At 44.8% G+C, this 18,137-nt stretch overlaps 1 protein-coding gene across 1 annotated transcript in view; it reads left to right on the top strand.

Annotated features, from left to right (window-relative positions):
* PDE3B (phosphodiesterase 3B) overlaps window positions 1–18,137 on the top strand; it is a 279,698-nt gene that overhangs the window by 176,169 nt on the left and 85,392 nt on the right. Inside the window, exons 3-4 of the mRNA XM_054027191.1 lie at window positions 3,895–4,143; window positions 11,460–11,602. Coding sequence (XP_053883166.1) covers window positions 3,895–4,143; window positions 11,460–11,602 — 392 coding nt within the window. The remainder of the gene's footprint in view (window positions 1–3,894; window positions 4,144–11,459; window positions 11,603–18,137) is intronic.

Below are 18,137 nucleotides of genomic sequence, written 5' to 3'. Positions count from 1 at the left end.
CCAGGCGTGTTGGCTAGGGCTTGGGCTTCTGCCCTGCAGTGGGGCTTCTGCCCTGCAAGTGCCTCCTGTGGGGCAGAAGCCCCTAGCCCTGCCTCCCTGCTAGGCAGAAGCCCCTAGGCCCCCACCTCCCAACAGGGAACCCCTCCCGCCCAGTCTGATAGGCGAAGAATGGTGGGGAGGTGGGGGGGGGCTCCGCAAGCGCACTTTAATTGTAAAAGAGCTGCATGTGTCTTTCAAGCCATGGTTTGGCCACCCCTGATATATAAGAAGAGTGACCATAGTCTCCTAGGCAAACATTGGCCTTTAGTCCTGTTTCTACTTTGAACTTTACAGGAAGTCCGCCTATCGTTAGTTCCAGCACCCAGACATTATCCTGGGATTTGTTCTGCTTGAACAGGCCTAAGTCACCATTTCTAGGAATAAACTGATCATATCCTACTAATGTACAGGCAATTTTCTTTTCCCTTTTTACTAGTTAATTGGTGTCTCCCCTTTTATATTTTAGCCAAATGTTTAACTACTGTTCATTTGATAAGATTTCCATATGCTGTGCAGTCACACAGGTCCACATTGCCAGCATATTTTACTCAAGTCTGGTTTGTGTCACTCTTAGGCTTCGTTTTGATAATTTCTAACTTTCTCATGTTCATTTCTTGTGGAACACACATTCAGCTACTTTAGCTCCTACCAATATTCATTCAACCGCCATAGCTGCTGTCCTAGCCAAGAGATTCCTCTCTTTAGATTAGAGCCATTGGCAATATACTAGCCCCAAGATCTGCAATACTCCATTCCTCTCTCCTCAGTCTCAGTTTATTCCTCCTCCTCTTTCTGCAACACCTGTGTTTCTGCCAGAGTATTATCAAAGCCCTCCTAGAAAGAGGGCCTATAAAACTGGCTGATTTGTTGCCAACAGCTCTGAGGATTAGGGAAATTTCTCAAGGGACATCGCTTTAAATTCTGTCCCTGATCACTTTCCCTCAAGAGAAAAGCACCTAGCAGATATAGGCTCTCTACTGCTTCATTTAGGACCAAGGAGATCTACTCTGTCTTATGCTAGGAAGATGAGACCCAAGAGTGATAATCCTGTCAAATATGTCTTAGGAAACAGAATTACAGGTAAGTATATCCTTTTTGGTGCAGTATATCCAATTCACTGGATTATATTTAGGAACTGCCTCTTATTCCAAATTCATATGTTGCTAGGCAAAGTTTTTCTGCCGCATGGTTATCCGTTTTCCTCTGCTTAATTCTTCTGCTCTCAAGACCTTATTTTAAAACCACCATGCTTTCACCTCAGAAGTGAGTGGTACTAGGAACATACCAATACAACTTCTTAGGGCTTGTCTATAGGAACACTTAGTCTGCTGCAATCTGGGGCATAAATTTACTCCCCATCCCCGCTAGTGTGCCACTCACTAAGTGGACTGCTAATTTTTGATCCTAACTATTAGTTATTGTATAGGTTTTACTGAATAAGCTATACTACTATACAAAAGTACACAAAGTGATTTATGCTTAAACTATATTTTTTAGAAAATCTCACCTTAACTAAATATTAGGGCAGACTAACTTTCCCTCACAAGTCCAAAGTCAGAAAATGCACAAATATTTACAGTGATAATTATGACAAAGTTTTTTAATTTGATTTTTATTTTTTAAGCAGAGGAGATCGAAAAAGCTATTCTTTTTTGGAAGAGGAAAAATAAGAAAAGATATTAAATGTCACCTCAGAATTCCTTGTCCTCTGAATTTTTGCAAATACGTTCTCACTACTTATTTTTCTTTTCTTTGTTCCTCTGTTCTGTTACTCAGTTCAGGTATTTCCAGGAATCATTAATTCCAATTCTAAATTTCTTGTTGCTTGTAGCGTCATTTGCTTTCTTTGACTTCTGATTCCATACTCTAAATTATTTGTAAAGAGAAAGCATTCTAATATGAAGTTAAAGCTTCTCATTTCTGAATGTTAGTTCATGTCCATCCATTTTGTGGCCTTCATATGAAATTTGAGTCACCTTACAAGTACATTATTTCCAGAGTAAACAAATTCAATTCCTTACTGGTTTCCTAACAGGACAATCTACCAGTGCTGGAAATAAATCTTGCAGGCCTTCCTGTCATCTTTTTTATGCTTTGAATATTTTTTTTAAATAGTAGATGAACAGTATCTTTTAATAATGTCACAGATTAAGTCTATGTATTCCCTTTTGTTGGTTCTACACATATGAATTACTTCATATTTTAAGACACTGAATTTCATTAGCCACTGTTCACTCGCTTCTTAGTTCTACATAGACCTTTCTTCAAATTGCCTTAATTTGCTGATTCTTCATCTCTGAGTCTGCACACTCAAAGAGTTTCATTGTGGATGTTGAGTGTTTCTGAAATACAAATAGTACCGGTAATTATAGTTTATGTTCTAGGTTGATAGAGGCTAAGTGTGCAGAAAGTAGAACTTACTGGAGAGTGATATGTTTTGTGATTAAGGGCCACCAGTTGAGAACATCCCAGCTGACTTCTTTTTAAAAGAAAATTTGCTTTTGATGCCATGTATGATGGTTCATACTGTTTGTACATCTCTGGTGTAAACTTTGAAAAGCGATAATTGAGGGGTTAGAAGGCACAAAAGTATACACTGCAATTGGTTATTGTTGTTTCAAACTTAATTTGAGAAGCCTGAATCATTTTTGGGCTTCTGAACCTTAAATGCAGAAACATACCTCTTTGGGGCACAGACTTTCATTTACCTGCATGTTTTTACTGTGCCTACCACAATCTGGCCTTGACCTAGTTGAGGCCTTTAGACAACACTACAATGCATATAATAAAAAAGTGTACTTTTTAGCATCATTTGTAGGAGACAAATAATTTAAATATCATGTATAAGTATTACTATGAATGTTTATAATGTTTGTTAATGTTTGTAGATAAGATGCAGCATCAAAAACTTTTTTGTTTTATGCCTTGAAATGAAACTGAAATACAATTTTGAGAGATTGGGCAGACTAGCCATCAAATAAAAGTACTGAAAAATTAAGGAAATGTATACATTGCTTATCTATTGACCCAAAACCTGAATTAAAGGTGGAATATAATTTCATTTTATTTTGGGCTTGCGAGGGTCTCCATTTTTTGCCCATTACACAAAAAATGAATTGAATGTTATTAACTTCATCAACTTTATTAATAAAATAAACTTACAATTGTAAAAATATCATATGATCTTAAGCTTCTTTTTGGCAGCTTGCTATTCACTGGAAAATGTGCTGCTATAAAAATTAAATTGTGCCAACTGAAAAAAAAATTAAGTGTAATTGAAAAGTCTTAGGATATACTCTTCCCAACAATATTGGACATTATGTACATGCTTAATTAAGGGAAGAAATGCCCGATTTTTATTGTTAAAAAGAGAATGAAAGCAAAACTGACAACTCTTGCTCAATTCCAAAGTACGCCCTGATGGTATGGCTGAAGTTAGTGAGGTAGCTCCCATTCATCTTTCCTTGACCAAGGAGGGGACTAAATGTTTAAAAATCCTGAAATCTAAATTGCTTTGTAATGATGTAAAATGATTTTTCACATAAGAATATGTTGACATAATTAATTCCTGGAAGACTTGTTTGTATTCACTCAGGTAAGTTTTGAGAACACTATGCAATATTTATATGGGCCTGATTTTGACAGATTCACAGTTAATTTGTTTCTCTGAAAATATATTGTTATAAAAGCTATGATGTTGTATGGATGCTTTTTTTTATACATTAAAGAGAAATGTTTATACGATTGATTCCCTCTCGTTTTAATGTGAATTATGAGAGTTAGAGATTTTGTTAATATTTTATATACCAAGTGTATAATTAAATTAGTGATTTACAATATTTCCCTCTATTTTAGAATGCTGGCAGTGGAAGTGGAGTTGATCTTTCAGTACTAAATGAGGCTCGCAACGTGGTATCAGACCTCTTGATCGATCCAGCCCTTCCCCCACATGTGATTTCTTCCCTTCGAAGCATTAATAGTTTGATGGGTGCTTTCTCTGGCTCATGCAGGCCAAAGGCTAACCCGTTCACACCATTTCCTGGCTTTTACCCATGCCCTGAAATGGAGGACACGGCTGAAAAAGGAGATCGAAAGCTGCACAAGGTCAAACGATTGTATAATTGTAATTAAAGTGTGTGTTGACATTTTGAGCAATGTAGCAAAGAGAATACTTTTGCAAAGAATACTTCTGTTTGGATTGTAGCTTCTTCCATCTTAGGTTTAGGCCAAGATTTTGAAAGATAAGAGCCTAAAGGTAATCTCCTAACCCCGTATTTAGACAGCTGTTTGATTATTGAAAGTGCTGAGCAGCCACAAACTACAACTGAGCTCAGTAGAAGGAGTTGCATGCTTAGTTTCAAACTCAGACAGGTGTCTAAATATGGAGATAGTAGACTAACTAGGATCCTGTTTTTTAAAAACCTTAGCCTTTTATGTTTTTTGTTTGTAGTTTGCAAAATCCCACATTTACTTGTAGAATTCAACAGTGACACCTTTCATCTTCCTAGCAGTCAAAGGTTTATGTTCTCATCGTGTTGCAGCAACTATCGATGCTAGATAGAATTATGTTGAATTACTGCCTGGTAGCATAGTAAAATGTTCAATACACCAAATCATAGGGTGACCAGATGTCCCGATTTTATAGGGACTGTCCCGATATTTGGGACTTTTTCTGATATAGGCACCTATTGCCTCCCCCCTCCTCCCCCCCCCCAATTTTTCACATTTGCTATCTGGTCACCCTACCAAATCATGATCACTAATGAAAGAAGTGCAGTTTACTTCAGTACTCTGTGTGTATTGTATTTTTAAAAAACAAAACTAGTAATAAGCTCTTTGGGGCAGAGACTGTCTTTTTTATATGCTTGTACAGTGCCTAGCACAGGGGAGCACCTGCCATTATATTATTTGCTATAATGCAAATAAATAATATAATTTCCTTTTCAAACTGGAACCGGAAATTATCTTTTTTGCAGGTGAAGATACCAAGACATACAAGTTTAGCAGTTTCCATTTCTTTTCCTGAATTTACTATTCTTTCAGCACAGTACTCTGTTTAGGTTGCTGTTGCAATATTGAGGATGTGATTTTATCCAGCAAGGCTGCAGAAACAGAGGTGCAGTTAGCAACTGTTTCTCTGCTCATTCCAAGATGTCCCTGGTCTACAGATATTTTAATGGTATTAATATACCAAGGAGGGAGAGGAATTTAATGTGATTCTTCCTCCCCCCTCACCCCCCCGTTCAGTTAGGTTTAATGGGGTAAAACTAAGAAAAGGAAAATGTAGATGGAATATTTGGAAAGCTTAATGAAGATGAGGTCTGTAGGCTGATCAGTGGTCTCCTGAGGGAAATGGTAGAAGCTTCATTGCCAACATTATGAAACTAGACAGGAGGTAAAAATTTCAAGAGAGCTTAAGTTACTTAGGGTCCTAAGTCCCATTTTGCAAACTGACTTAAGTATTTAAGGTATGTCTACACTGCAATGTAAGCTTTGGCTCAGACTTGGGCTTGAGTCCAAATCCCCCCTTCCATCTACACACACATCTCTCAGACATGGGCTCGGACCCAGGGTCCTAGGACTCTGCGGGTATGGAGGGTCTGAGTCAAGCTGGGACCCAGGCTTTGAGCCCTATTACTTTGCAGTGTAGAGACAGCCCTCCACCCCCGACTCAGATTCTGAGGGTCCACCAAAAAGTATCCAACAATCCCAGGGGCCACTTCCTTTGTTCTCTCTATCCCAAGAATCTCCAGTTGACTCCAGTGAAAGCAGAAGCAATCCCCATTGCTGTAATGCAGCAGTTCAGTGAGTCAGCATTAACCCTTGCATTGCCTTCTGACCTCTGAGTTGCAAATACACCATCAGAGAACCTTCAGTGTTTGCAATGGAGACTGAACAGAATAAGCTTTCTGCAAAGCGCACTGCTTCATCGTCATGCGAGCACATCCAGATTTTAGTAAATCTCTGGTGCAAGGCAAGCAAAACAATGGATTTTAGTAAGAGTATCAGGAACGATCGTTCATACCAACAAATAGGGAAGAAACTGTCAGCATTACAAATATACCGGACTGGTGACAAGTTTAGGGAGCAGATGAAGCATCTCAGGAGTGAGTGCAGGAAAACCAGGGACCAGAGCTTCACCTCAGGCAACTCACCGACATAGTGCACATTTTGTGAGGCGTTTGACAGGATGCCAAGCGCAGAGCCATCAATGATGCATGATGACCTGGTCAGCCAAGATGGCACCCCGCTGGCCCCAAAATACAGCATGGGGAGTGATGGGAGCCAGCAGCAGGTGCAGAGTGATGCCAGTGAAATGACTCTTACTGAAACCAGTCCCACAGGAGTCTCTGCAGCACATCCTGGAGTTGTACTCAGAGGAGCTGTTTGATGCCCTCTTGAGAAACAGGCCACTGCGGAGCCTGCAGGAGACACAGATGGGACAGAAACTGCCCTGGAGCCTGGTAAGTTTGTGGCTCCATTATAATGTTTATTAATATCGGAATGGGAGGGATTTCCATTCTATGCAAAACTTATTAGAAGCCCCAGCTAGTAGCATTTACCCTCTAATGGCAGAATGTATCCCAGTGGCATGACTCTCCCTACTCCCCACCACATAGAGCTCAAAATGGCGACCAGGAAATGCAAACAATAAAAATCCTTAAAATTGATTTTTTGACTGAAAGGGCACCGATTTTTGCTAGGGCATTCCCATTTCTTAAAAATAACTACTTTACACTGCCATACCGGTAAATATGCTGTTCTGTAGCTACTCAGTGATGTAATGAGCCATGTGGAAATGGTAAGCTGTGGTGGGGAGGAGGTGGAAAGTGTTCCGTTTGCAAATCTAGTCCATTTCAGGTAAAGTTAGTCCATGCAGTCTGTACATGACAAAAGTATTTGTCCCAGATTTGCCTGCGGTTTGAAAGTGCATCCAGAAATGTGCTGGGGGGAGAGGGTTTAAAGGGGGGTGGCCATGGAATTAAATGTTTTTGCATGCAGTCATAATCAGCCAAGCCATGTGGAGGCTAATGCAGCATTCTTTTAAATCCCTTAAGAATTCCGACCCAATCACAGGTGTTGATAGATGCAAACTTTTCCTGAAGCACAAACTCCAGATAGGTAGTGACATTTCAGGAAAGAGTGTATTTTCCAGAGCCACCTTGGGTGGTGGTCCCTCCCGAGCAACATGCTCCAGGGTATCCCCCTTCGAGAGCCCTCTCTGTCGCTAGATCTAGTGTTGGATGCCTCGGACCTGGGCTGGGGAGCCCATGTGGGGGACTTCAGGACCCAGAGTATGTGGTCACCCAAGGAACTGACCCTGCACATAAATGTCCGGGAACTCAGGGCAGTGTGCCTGGCGTGCGTGGCTTTCCGCCAGCGCTTACAGGGGCAAATGGTCAGAGTCCTCACGGACAATACAACCGCTGTGTATTACATCAACAGGCAAGGGGGCACACGCTCCAAGGCCTTATGCCAGGAAGCCCAGCTCCTGTGGGAGTTCTGTATCGCCCACGACATCCTCTTCCGAGCGTTCCACCTACCTGGCGAGAGCAATATGTTCGCGGATCGCCTGAGCAGAGTGTTCTCGCAACAGACATGAGTGGTCCCTACACAGCGAGGTAGCAGAGTGGATGGGCACTCAACCTCCCCAGGTAGACCTGTTCGCCACTGCCCAAAATCGCCTGTGTCCCAGGTTCTGCTCCAGGGTGGGAGAGGGCGACGGGGCCATGACGGACGCGTTCCTGCTCAATTGGTCGGGGCCCCTGATGTACACCTTCCCGCCTTTTCCTCTCATAGACAGGGTCCTACAGAAGGTGAAATCAGACGGGGCAAGGATTATCCTGATAGCCCCGGATTGGGCCCGTCAGCACTGGTACGGGACCCTACTACAACTATTGGCGGCCCCCCCTCGCAGGCTGCCGCTCTGCCTGGACCTCCTCTCACAGGAGGGAGGTCGTCTCCTCCATCCCAACCTGGCCCCGCTCCACCTGACAGCGTGGCTGCTCCGTGGCTAGATGCGGAGGAGGGGGAGGTGTACCGAGGCTGTTAGACGGGTCCTGCTTGAGAACAGGAAGCCGTCCACACGGAGATCCTACCTGGCTAAGTGGTATTGGTTTTCTATATGGACGAGGAAGAGAGGTTCCTCCCCCGTGTCTGCTCCACTCCAGCTGGTCCTGGACTACCTCCTGTCCCTTAGGACCCAAGGGTTGGCCCCCTCCTCGATCAGGGTGCACCTGGCGGCCATCTCGGCCTTCCACCCTCCGGTGGCGGGACAGTCCGTGTTCTCCCACCATTATGACTTCCAGGTTTTTAAAGGGTTTGGACAGAGCGTTCCCTTATGCTAGACCCCCGGTCCCACCGTGGGACCTGAGCCTGGTATTGTCACACCTCACAGGGCCACCCTTTGAGCCTCTGGCCACGTGCTCCTGGTCCCACTTATCGGAGGAAGTGACGTTTTTGATGGCTATCACCTCAGCCCCTCAGGGTGTCGGAACTTAGGGCCCTGACCTCTGAACCCCCGTACACTGTTTTCCATTAGGGGAAGGTCCAGCTTCGCCCACACCCGGCCTTCTTGCCGAAGGTGGTCTCGGCGTTTCATATGGACCAGGACATTTTTCTGCCAGTCCTGTGTCCTAAGCCCCATTCCTCCAATGAGGAACGACGCCTACACATGCTAGATATGCGTAGGGCGCTGGCCTTTTACTTAGACCGAATGAGGCCATTCCGGAAATCCCTTCAGCTTTTCATTGCTACGGCCGAGCGCATGAAAGGGCAACCGATCTCCACCCAGCAGATCTCCTGCTGGATCACCTTGTGCATATGCATGTGTTATGAACTGGCTGGGGTTCCCCCACCTTCTATTGTCAAGGTGCACTCGATGAGAGCCCAGGCCTCGTCAGCAGCCTATGTGGCTCATGTCCCTATTCAGGACATCTGCAGGGCTGCTATGTGGTCCTCTGTCCACACTTTTTCATCGCACTATGTGATCGTCTCCCAAGCAAGGGATGACGCCGGGTTTGGTAGGGCGGTGCTCTGCCCGGGTAACCCTTAACACTTATCATTTAGAACTCCTACCCACCTTCGTATAGCTTGGAGTCACCTACTGTGGAATACACAGGAGCAATCACTCGAAGAAGAAAGGACAGTTACCTGTTCCGTAACTGGCGTTCTTCGAGATGTGTTGCTCCTGTCTATTCCACATCCCACCCTCCTTCCCCTCTGTCGGAGTTGTCTGGCAAGAAGGAACTAAGGGTTGGGGGAGCACGCAGCCCCCTTTATGGCACGATATGTCGGCGCCACTCCAGGGGTTGCAGCGGTCCTCCCCCACTATGGATGCTGCTAAGGGAAAAACTTCCGACACCGGTGCACGTGGCGAGCACGCACACCTACTGTGGAATAGATAGGAGCAACACATCTCGAAGAATGCCAGTTACGAAACAGGTAACTGTCCTCTGTCATGGATCCATTGAGAGGGAAAAGGCTCACCTCCGATATCACAAAGATTGTGAAGAGCACAGCAAGCCACACTAACACAGACAGCCTTGATTTCACTGGCATCCAAATGTGTCTGTAGACATCTCCAACAGGATTTCAATCTGTCAAAAGCACATTCAACACTTTTGTAGTGAGTAATTAAACCATCTTTTGCCAGCGCCTCTTACATCAGGTATGATTTCATAAACCAAGGCAAAAGGGGGTATGCAGGGTCCCCCTGTATAACAGTGGGGACAGTAACTATATATTATGACATTATTTGGTGGGAAATGTTCTAACCTGTCTGTGAATGTAGACTCCTGATCAACCGAAAAACTCTGGCATCATGAACTTTCCCAGTGCAGTCTGCATTGACATTCATAAATCAAGCTCTGAGGTCCACAAGGTCCTGCATAATAATCCTTTCTTATTGATGTACTCATGAGCTCCTTGAGGAGGGCAAACTATGGGCACGAGTCCCATCAGTGTCCCTGACACAGTTTGGAAATCCCTTTCTCTCAAAGCCAGCAGTTACTTCAGGAATATCTTTTATGCCCTCCACCGTGGGATAAACCCACATGCCTGATTGTCTCAGAAGCCTCCGCCACCACTTTACCACAGTCGACTTTTCAACATCAAACTGGTTGGTAACGGACCTGTAGCAATCTGGGGTAGCCAGCTTCCAGATGGCTATAGCAACCCACGTATTGACTGGCAAGGGTTCCCTCATGCATGTGTCTTGATGCTGGAGGGTTGGGGCAAGCTGCTCACAAAGCTCCAGAAATGTAGCTTTCTTCATGCGAAAGTTCTGGACTCACTGCTGGTCATCCCAGGTCTGCATGACAATGTGATCCCACCATTCTGTGCTTGTGGCCCTGCATCAGAAGCACCTACATTGGGAGCATCAGCGGCTATACACAGTGCCATGAGCAGCATCAGTCAGTTTAAGTCTGCCATGGTAGGGTCCTCTTCCTCCTGCTCCATCATAAGCTCTGTGAGGTGATTTTGGTGGATCAGAAAACATTGATGAAATATGCACCAGCATCTTACAGACACAGGAATGACAATGCAAGCAAGAGAAGTTATTGAAAAGGCGTTTGCTCCATGTTGCTGGTTCTAGTAGCTGGGAGTGTACAGTCCAAAATGACTACTCAGCAAGATGGGTTGGCGGACTGTTCCAATTTCTTCTAATATGCAGCGTGGAAAGTAAAGTTTTCCCACAGTGCATCATGGTCAAAGGGCTAGAGTGGACACATTTTGGAAGTGCGCTAAAGACTCTGGGATATGGCTGGTTTGATTCAGGTCTGTATGCTGCAGTGTGGATGCCAGAGACCCAGGTCCTAACTCAGGTTAGAAAATTCTTAACATATGGTTAACAATCAGTGGAGACTCAAGCTCTGGATTCTGTAACCCAGGGTCAGCTGACTTGAGTCCCACTAACTCTGGGTTTACATTGCAGTGTAGACAGATCCTTAGAAGCCTGTGTTACTTTTGAAAATGGGACTTAAGTTCAGAAGTCACATAGGTGCTTTACCTAGGAAGAATACTAGAAAATGTACTGTAAGGAGTAATCCTATATTTGCAAAAAGATAGTCTAGATAATAGATCTTTTTCAGCTCTAAATTATGTGACTTCATGTGAGGAATAATCGCTGGAACAGATGAATTCCCAAGGACAAATATCTTAGATTTTATTTTTATTATGGAATGAGGAGAAGATGAGAAATAAAATAGATATCTTTCTCTCAAATAGACTATTCCTAAATAAGCCTTTTTCAAATTTTTGAGATCAGTATGTTTCTAACACAGGATACCATACTTCCTACTTCTTTGAACATGATTAGCTATAAAAATAATTTCATACACCACCTGCAGAAATAATAAATCATAAAACTGTCTGCTTTCAATAAGAGAAATTTTAACTGTTGTTAAATTATTCAACAGGGATTAAATAGCAGGAATAGTTTACCAACACCACAATTGAGACGAAGTTCAGGAGCTTCTGGCCTGCCACCTATTGAACAGTCATCTTCTAGGTGGGAACGCAATAATGGCAAGAGACCTCATCAAGAATACAATACTTCAAGGTAAACGTCCAATCGGTACATTTACATTTATTTTACCACTGTAAAATAACCTACATTTATATATCTAATGTTTGAATTGGACTAGATAAAGAGTTTATGTACAATGTCATAATTGAATGAATTCTGGAAATGTTGCTAGAGGTACTCCAGCATAAACTACAATATATTAATATATTTCAAGTTAATAATATTTTGTTCTCATATAGATTCATTTATCCATAAGCCCCAGACATCAAATTATTCTGGTTTGGAGTGAAGCGCCCATTCATAGCCGGTATTATGACACAGCAGTTTTTGTAGAAAACGAAGAATAATTTATCTAACATAAACTAGTCTGTTTTATCACTAAACAGTTTCTAAATAGTTACCTAAGATAGGGCTCACAAGGGGAACTTAGGTACTGCAACACCTAAATTAGTCAGTAGGTAATGCTGAGGAGATGGATGTGGCCAAAGCCATGTTGCTCCAGGGGATTTAGGTGCCTGAGTCTGAGTTGGAGGGAGGAGCTTCTCTCATACAGGATTCACAATCATGAATCTCTTATGGAGCTAGGCACCTAATCCAGGTCAAAAAGAACAGGAGTACTTGTGGCACCTTAGAGACTAACAAATTTATTAGAGCATAAGCTTTCGTGGACTACAGCCCACTTCTTCGGATGCATATAGAGTGGAATATATATTGAGGAGATATATATACATACATACAGAGAGCATGAACAGGTAGGAGTTTTCTTACCAACTCTGAGAGGCCAATTAAGTAAGAGAAAAAAACTTTTGAAGTGATAATTAAGATAGCCCAGTACAGACAGTTTGATAAGAAGTGTGAGAATAGTCCTAAGCCAGGTCAGCCCTTTTTCAAGAAAAACAGAGAAGAAAATCAACCTTTAGCCTAGTAATTAGAAAAATAAATATTCATTGGGCCAGTAACAGAGTGAGTGACTTTGTAGTCCAGTGGCTAGGGCACTTATCTGTGAAGTAGAAGACTTAGGTTCTAGTCCCCCTATGCCAATATTTATAAAAAAGTGGAACAGCTTCAATAGAAAAGATTGGGAGATGGGAGACCCCTTCCACATCAGGCAGACCAAGGGACTGAACCCAGCTCTCCTTCATCTTGGGTGGTAGCTCTAACCACTGGGTTAATAGTTACAAGGGGGCAGTAGTAGCAACTCCATCACCAGCGACAGAGGTTTGAAGGAGAGGGGGGTTCAGCTCCCCTGTGGTCAGAGGAAACAGACTCTTCATCGGACTCAGAAGTTGGCTCCTTTGTAGCCCGAGTGCAGTTGCCTGACCGTCGTGGTACCAGCTTCAGCATTCTAAGAACCAATGGCCTACACAGAGCTGGGTCTCACCTTCATACCAATCGCCCTACTGGACCCATTGGGGCTTCCCACCATATTCCAGAACCTCTCTGCTCCCTTCTCACACTTCTACATCAACAAAGTACTGGGAACATCTGAAGAAAGGTCACCATCTTCCTTCTCCCTGTACTGGGATCAGTACTGTGCAGGCGGAGCTGCGTGCCCAGGAATCCCCTATAGAAGAATTGGAGGAGGGATGTCCTCACCCACCTTTAGCCTCCTTTTCTTAGTCACCTGATGAGGCAGCAATGGCCTAATCTATCTCTCTCCCTCCTGATAATTTTAGTGCTCATCAAGTCTTGTTGAGGAACATGGCTGTAGCTCTAGATATCCAGCCAGAATAGGTACAAGAAAGATCACACAGGCTTGTAGACATTTTAGCCTTGGTAGGACCATCTAGGGTAGCTCTCTCTATTAATGAGGCTATCCTGGAGCCTGTCAAGATGTTATAGCAGACCCCTTCTTCTCTGCCCCCCATTGCTGAAGGGGTGGAGAAGAGAGATTATGTCCCTTCACAGGGATTCAAACACTTTAACAACAGCCCTCCTCAAGGCTCTCTGGTAGTTGCAGTCACCAACAAAAGGAGAGGCAAGAACACCAGGCTTCTGCTCCAAAGGGAAAGGAAGGAGAAAAAACGAGATCTGTTTAGCAGGAAACTTTATTCCATAAGGTACAGCTCAGGATTGTGAACTAGCAACCTCTGCTGGGTCATTACAATTTCAACCTGTGGGATAATATCCTGAAGTTCAAAGACAAACTTCCTGATGATGCAAAGCAGGAGTTCCCTGCTTTTATGGAGGAAGGCAAACTAGTTGCCAGAATGGCATTGCAGGCGAGCCTGGATGTGGTAGACTTTGTGGATTGAGCTATGGCCTTTGCCATCACAATGCAGCATTCATCTTGGCTGCAGGCATCAGACCTCCCCCCAGAGGTTCAACAAACAATTCAGGGCCTCCCATTTGAGGGCACCTTGCTGTTTTCCAGGAAAAGTGCTGACAGACTCCACAGCTGTAAGGATTCAAGGGTGACCCTTAAGTCTCGGGGATCTATACACCCTAACAAAAAGAAAGCAGTTCCACCCACTGCATTCCCTGTGATTTCAGCCCTTCTTGCCACATTCCAAGGACCTGTCCAAAAGGAGGAGTAGGGGTTACAAAAGGCATCCTCCGTCTCCACCCTCCTCTGCAGCTGCCAGCTCTTCTAGGGATCCTTGATCATTTAAGCAATCATTTTGACCTGTTGGATGAGAGCAGTATACCACTCCCCACAGTGCCGTCTTTCCAGACCATTATTTTTGCCAACCATCTATCCCACTTCCTAAGTGCGTGGACCTGCATCACCCCAGATCAGTGGGTCTTAAGCATGGTGGAACTGGGATACACTCTACAATTTATTTCTGACCTCATCCTTCCCACCACTATTCCCCATTCCTCTTGAGGGTCTGCTCTCACAAGAGCATGCTACTTCAGGAGGTGCAGTCTCTCCTCCTTATGGGGGTCATACAGGACATTCCCATGTTCTTCAAAGGGAAGATTTTGTTCACATTACTTCATAATCCCAAAAGAAAAGGAAGTATCAGGCCTATTTTATAGATGTAAGGCTGTTAAACAAGTACTTTAAGAAAATGAAATTCCAGATGGTCACTCTAGCATCTATTATCCCTTCCTTAGATCCAAGGGACTGGTATGAATACTCCTGAGTGCATTCTGTGCCAAAAAATTAAAAATTCTGTGCACAATATTTTAAAATTCTTCAAAATTCTGCAAATTTTATTTGCCAAATAAATGTGGAGGTCCCAGCATGGCATTGGGGAACATAGGCCACTGGCTGCACAGAGATGGGAGATCACTGTGCAGCTCCCGCTCCACGAGACACGGATTCAGCGGTGAGGCTGCACCTAACCCTGACACAGTGCAAGGACCAGGCTTACCCCAGAAACACCCCAGGGCCCTGCCCCTCCATGCCAGGTGCACCAGGTGTGGGCAGGCAGGCTCAGCAAGACTGGATACAAGTGTGGGGGGACTTAGTGTGAGGGGATCCAGGTGTGGGTTGAGAGGGTTCTCTGTGGGGCAGTCTGGGTATGGGCAGCTCAGTAGGGGATCTGGATGCACAGGGGCTTGTTGTTGTTTTTTGGGTGCAATGGTAGTGGGACTCTGCCGGGGGTGAAGGTGATTGGGTCTCAGTGGGGGGGAGGGGTGTCTGGATATTGGGGGGGTTAGAGCTCTGCACAGGGGTCTGGATGTGGGGGGCTCAGTGGTGGGTCCAGAAGTTGGGGGAGTGGGATTCAGTGGGGTGGGGATCCTGGTGCAACTGGTTGGGGCTTAGTGAGGTGGGGATCCGGGTGCAGGGGGAGTGGGGCTCATTGGGGGGTTCTGAGTGTGGGTGGGTGAGGCTTAGTGGGAGGGTCTGGGTATGAGGGGATCTGGATGCACAGGGGTTGGGTGGGTGGATGGATGGGCGAACAATTCCCTTTACAGGGATCCCTCCCCCTGCAGCTGAGGAGCAATGGATGTAGAAAGCGGGGGGTGGGGTGGGGGAAAAGGAGTTTGCAGAGTTCCTGTAGCCAGGGAGAAATCTTGGGGTGGGTCTGACCCAGCCCCGGATGCCATGCAGGGGAAGAGGAAGTCCCGTCTTCCTCAGACCAGACTAGCAGCTGAGCCCAGCGCAGCATATGAGTCACCATCCAGGTCTTCCCCAGTCCTACCTCTTGTCCCACAGTGATTTCTCTCTCTGCCAGTTGCCCTGAGCATCCAAAACGTACTGCTGGGGAGGGTCGCATATCCGCTCTTGTGACTTCCCTTTGCTTCCCCGTCAGAAAGTCACTTTTCTGCAGGGAAGCAAAGAAATCTGTGGGGGACATAAATTCTCTGCATGTGCAGTAGCACAGAATTCCCCCAGGAGTATATGATGCTCTTGACTTAAATGCTTATTTTCATGTGGCAATTCACCAGTCTTTTTCCCGGTAAATGAGATCTGGGGAAGATGGAGCTGTGTTAGATTTAAAATATCTGAAAAGTGCACTAGGAGGACCATATTCAAAATGGAGACCTTGAAGCTGACAGTGACAGAGATTTTCCCGGGGATTACCTTATGTCAATCAAGGAGGCCTACTTTCATGTGCTGGTTCAACAGGTGCACAGGAGGCTTCTGTGATTTGCTCATGAGGCCTATCATTTCCAGTACAAAGTGCTGCTTTTCAGAGTGCCATCCATGCCTCGAGTGTTCACAAAAGTTGTTGTCTTTTTGGTGGCTGTTCTCAGGCAGAAGCCGATACAGAGGTAGTTTTTCCTGGAAGATGTTCTAGTTCAATGATAGACTGTGGCTCTCAAGGCACAAGAGGCTCTTTGATGCATCTGCAGCACGTGATATTAAAACACTGTGATTTAATTATTAACAAGCCAGAATGCTTTTACTATGTTGTTAACCAATTGTAGTTGATAAAATAAGTCATTTTAATGTGAGAATAATATATGTGTATATATATTATAATGTGTGTATGTGTGTGTGTATATATCTATATCTATATATATATACACATTAAACCATACTGTTAAAATATGAATATACTTGACCGGAGCACCAAGGCAGCGAGTACATAAACCGAAAGGGGTACTTTTCAATGTGCTACAAGCACTGGTGGATCACAAGGGACGTTTCACCAACATCAACGCGGGATGTTCGGGAAAGGTACATGACGCTCGCACTTTAGGAACTCTGGTCTGTTTCAAAAGCTGCAGCAAGGGACTTTCTTCCCAGACCAGAAAATAACCGTTGGGGATGTTGAAATGCCTATAGTTATCCTTGGGGACCCAGCCTACCCCTTAATGCCATGGCTCGTGAAGCCGTACACAGGTGGCCTGGACAGTAGTCAAGAGCTGTTCCACTATAGTGCAGAATGGTGGTAGAATGTGTATTTGGATGTTTAAAAGCGCGCTGGCGCAGTTTACTGACTCGGCTAGACCTCAGCGAAACCAATATTCCCATTGTTATTACTGCTTGCTGTGCGCTCCATGATATCTGTGAGAATAAGGGGGAGACTTTTATGGCGGGTTGGGAGGTTGAGGCAAATCGCCTGGCGGCTGATTACGTGCAGCCAGACACCAGGGCAGTTAGCAGAGTACAGGAGGGTGCGGTGCGCATCAGAGAAGCTTTGAAAACCAGTTTAATGACTGGCCAGGCTACGGTGTGAAAGTTCTGTTTGTTTCTCCTTGATGAACCCCCCAACCCCCTTGGTTCACTCTACTTCCCTGTAAGCTAACCACCCTCCCCTCCCCCCTTCGATCACCGCTTGCAGAGGCAATAAAGTAATTGTTGCTTCACATTCATGCATTCTTTATTAATTCATCGCACAAATAGGGGGATAACTGCGCCAAGGTTGCCCGGGTGGGGTGGAGGAGGAGGGAAGGACAAGGCCACACTGCACTTTAAAACTTATTGAATGCCAGCTTTCTGTTGCTTTGGCAGTCCTCTGGGGTGGAGTGGTTGGGTGCCCGGAGGCCCCCCCACTGTGTTCTTGGGCATCTGGGTGAGGAGGCTATGGAACTTGGGGAGGAGGGCAGTTGGTTACACAGGGGCTGTAGTGGCGATCTGTGCTCATGCTGCCTTTCCTGAACCTCAACCACATGCTGGAGCATGTCAGTTTGTTCCTTCAGTAGTCTCAGCATTGCCTCTTGCCTTCTTTCACCAAGCTAACGCCACCTATCATCTTCAGCCCGCCACCTGTCCTCGCATTCATATTGTGCTTTCCTGGATTCTGACATTGTCTGCCTCCACGCATTCTGCTGGGCTCTTTCAGTATGGGAGAACTGCATGAGCTCAGAACATTTCATCAGGAGTGCATTTCTTTTGCCTTTTAATCTTCGCTAGCCTCTGGGAAAGAGAAGATAGTGTGAGCGTTGAAACATTTGTAGCTGGTGGAGGGGAAAAAAAAGGGAGAGTGGTAGTTAAAAGACACATTTTAGAGAACAATGGATAGACTCTTTCACAGTAAACCTTGCTGTTAACATTACATAGCACATGTGCTTTCGGTACAAGGTCGCATTTTGCCTCTTATTGAGGGTATGCCGGTTTGGTGTGAGAGATCACTCACGCAGGGCTGAGCAACAGAATTCGGCTTGCAGGCAGTCATGGAAGACTAAAGTCTTTTGGCTTCTTTAACCTTCATAACGTGGGAATGGT

Source organism: Malaclemys terrapin, chromosome 4 (genome assembly GCF_027887155.1).
Source record: "Malaclemys terrapin pileata isolate rMalTer1 chromosome 4, rMalTer1.hap1, whole genome shotgun sequence".
Taxonomy (NCBI): domain Eukaryota; kingdom Metazoa; phylum Chordata; order Testudines; family Emydidae; genus Malaclemys; species Malaclemys terrapin.
The sequence above is the reverse complement of the archived record's forward strand: the minus strand, read 5'-3'. Positions and strand labels throughout refer to the sequence as shown.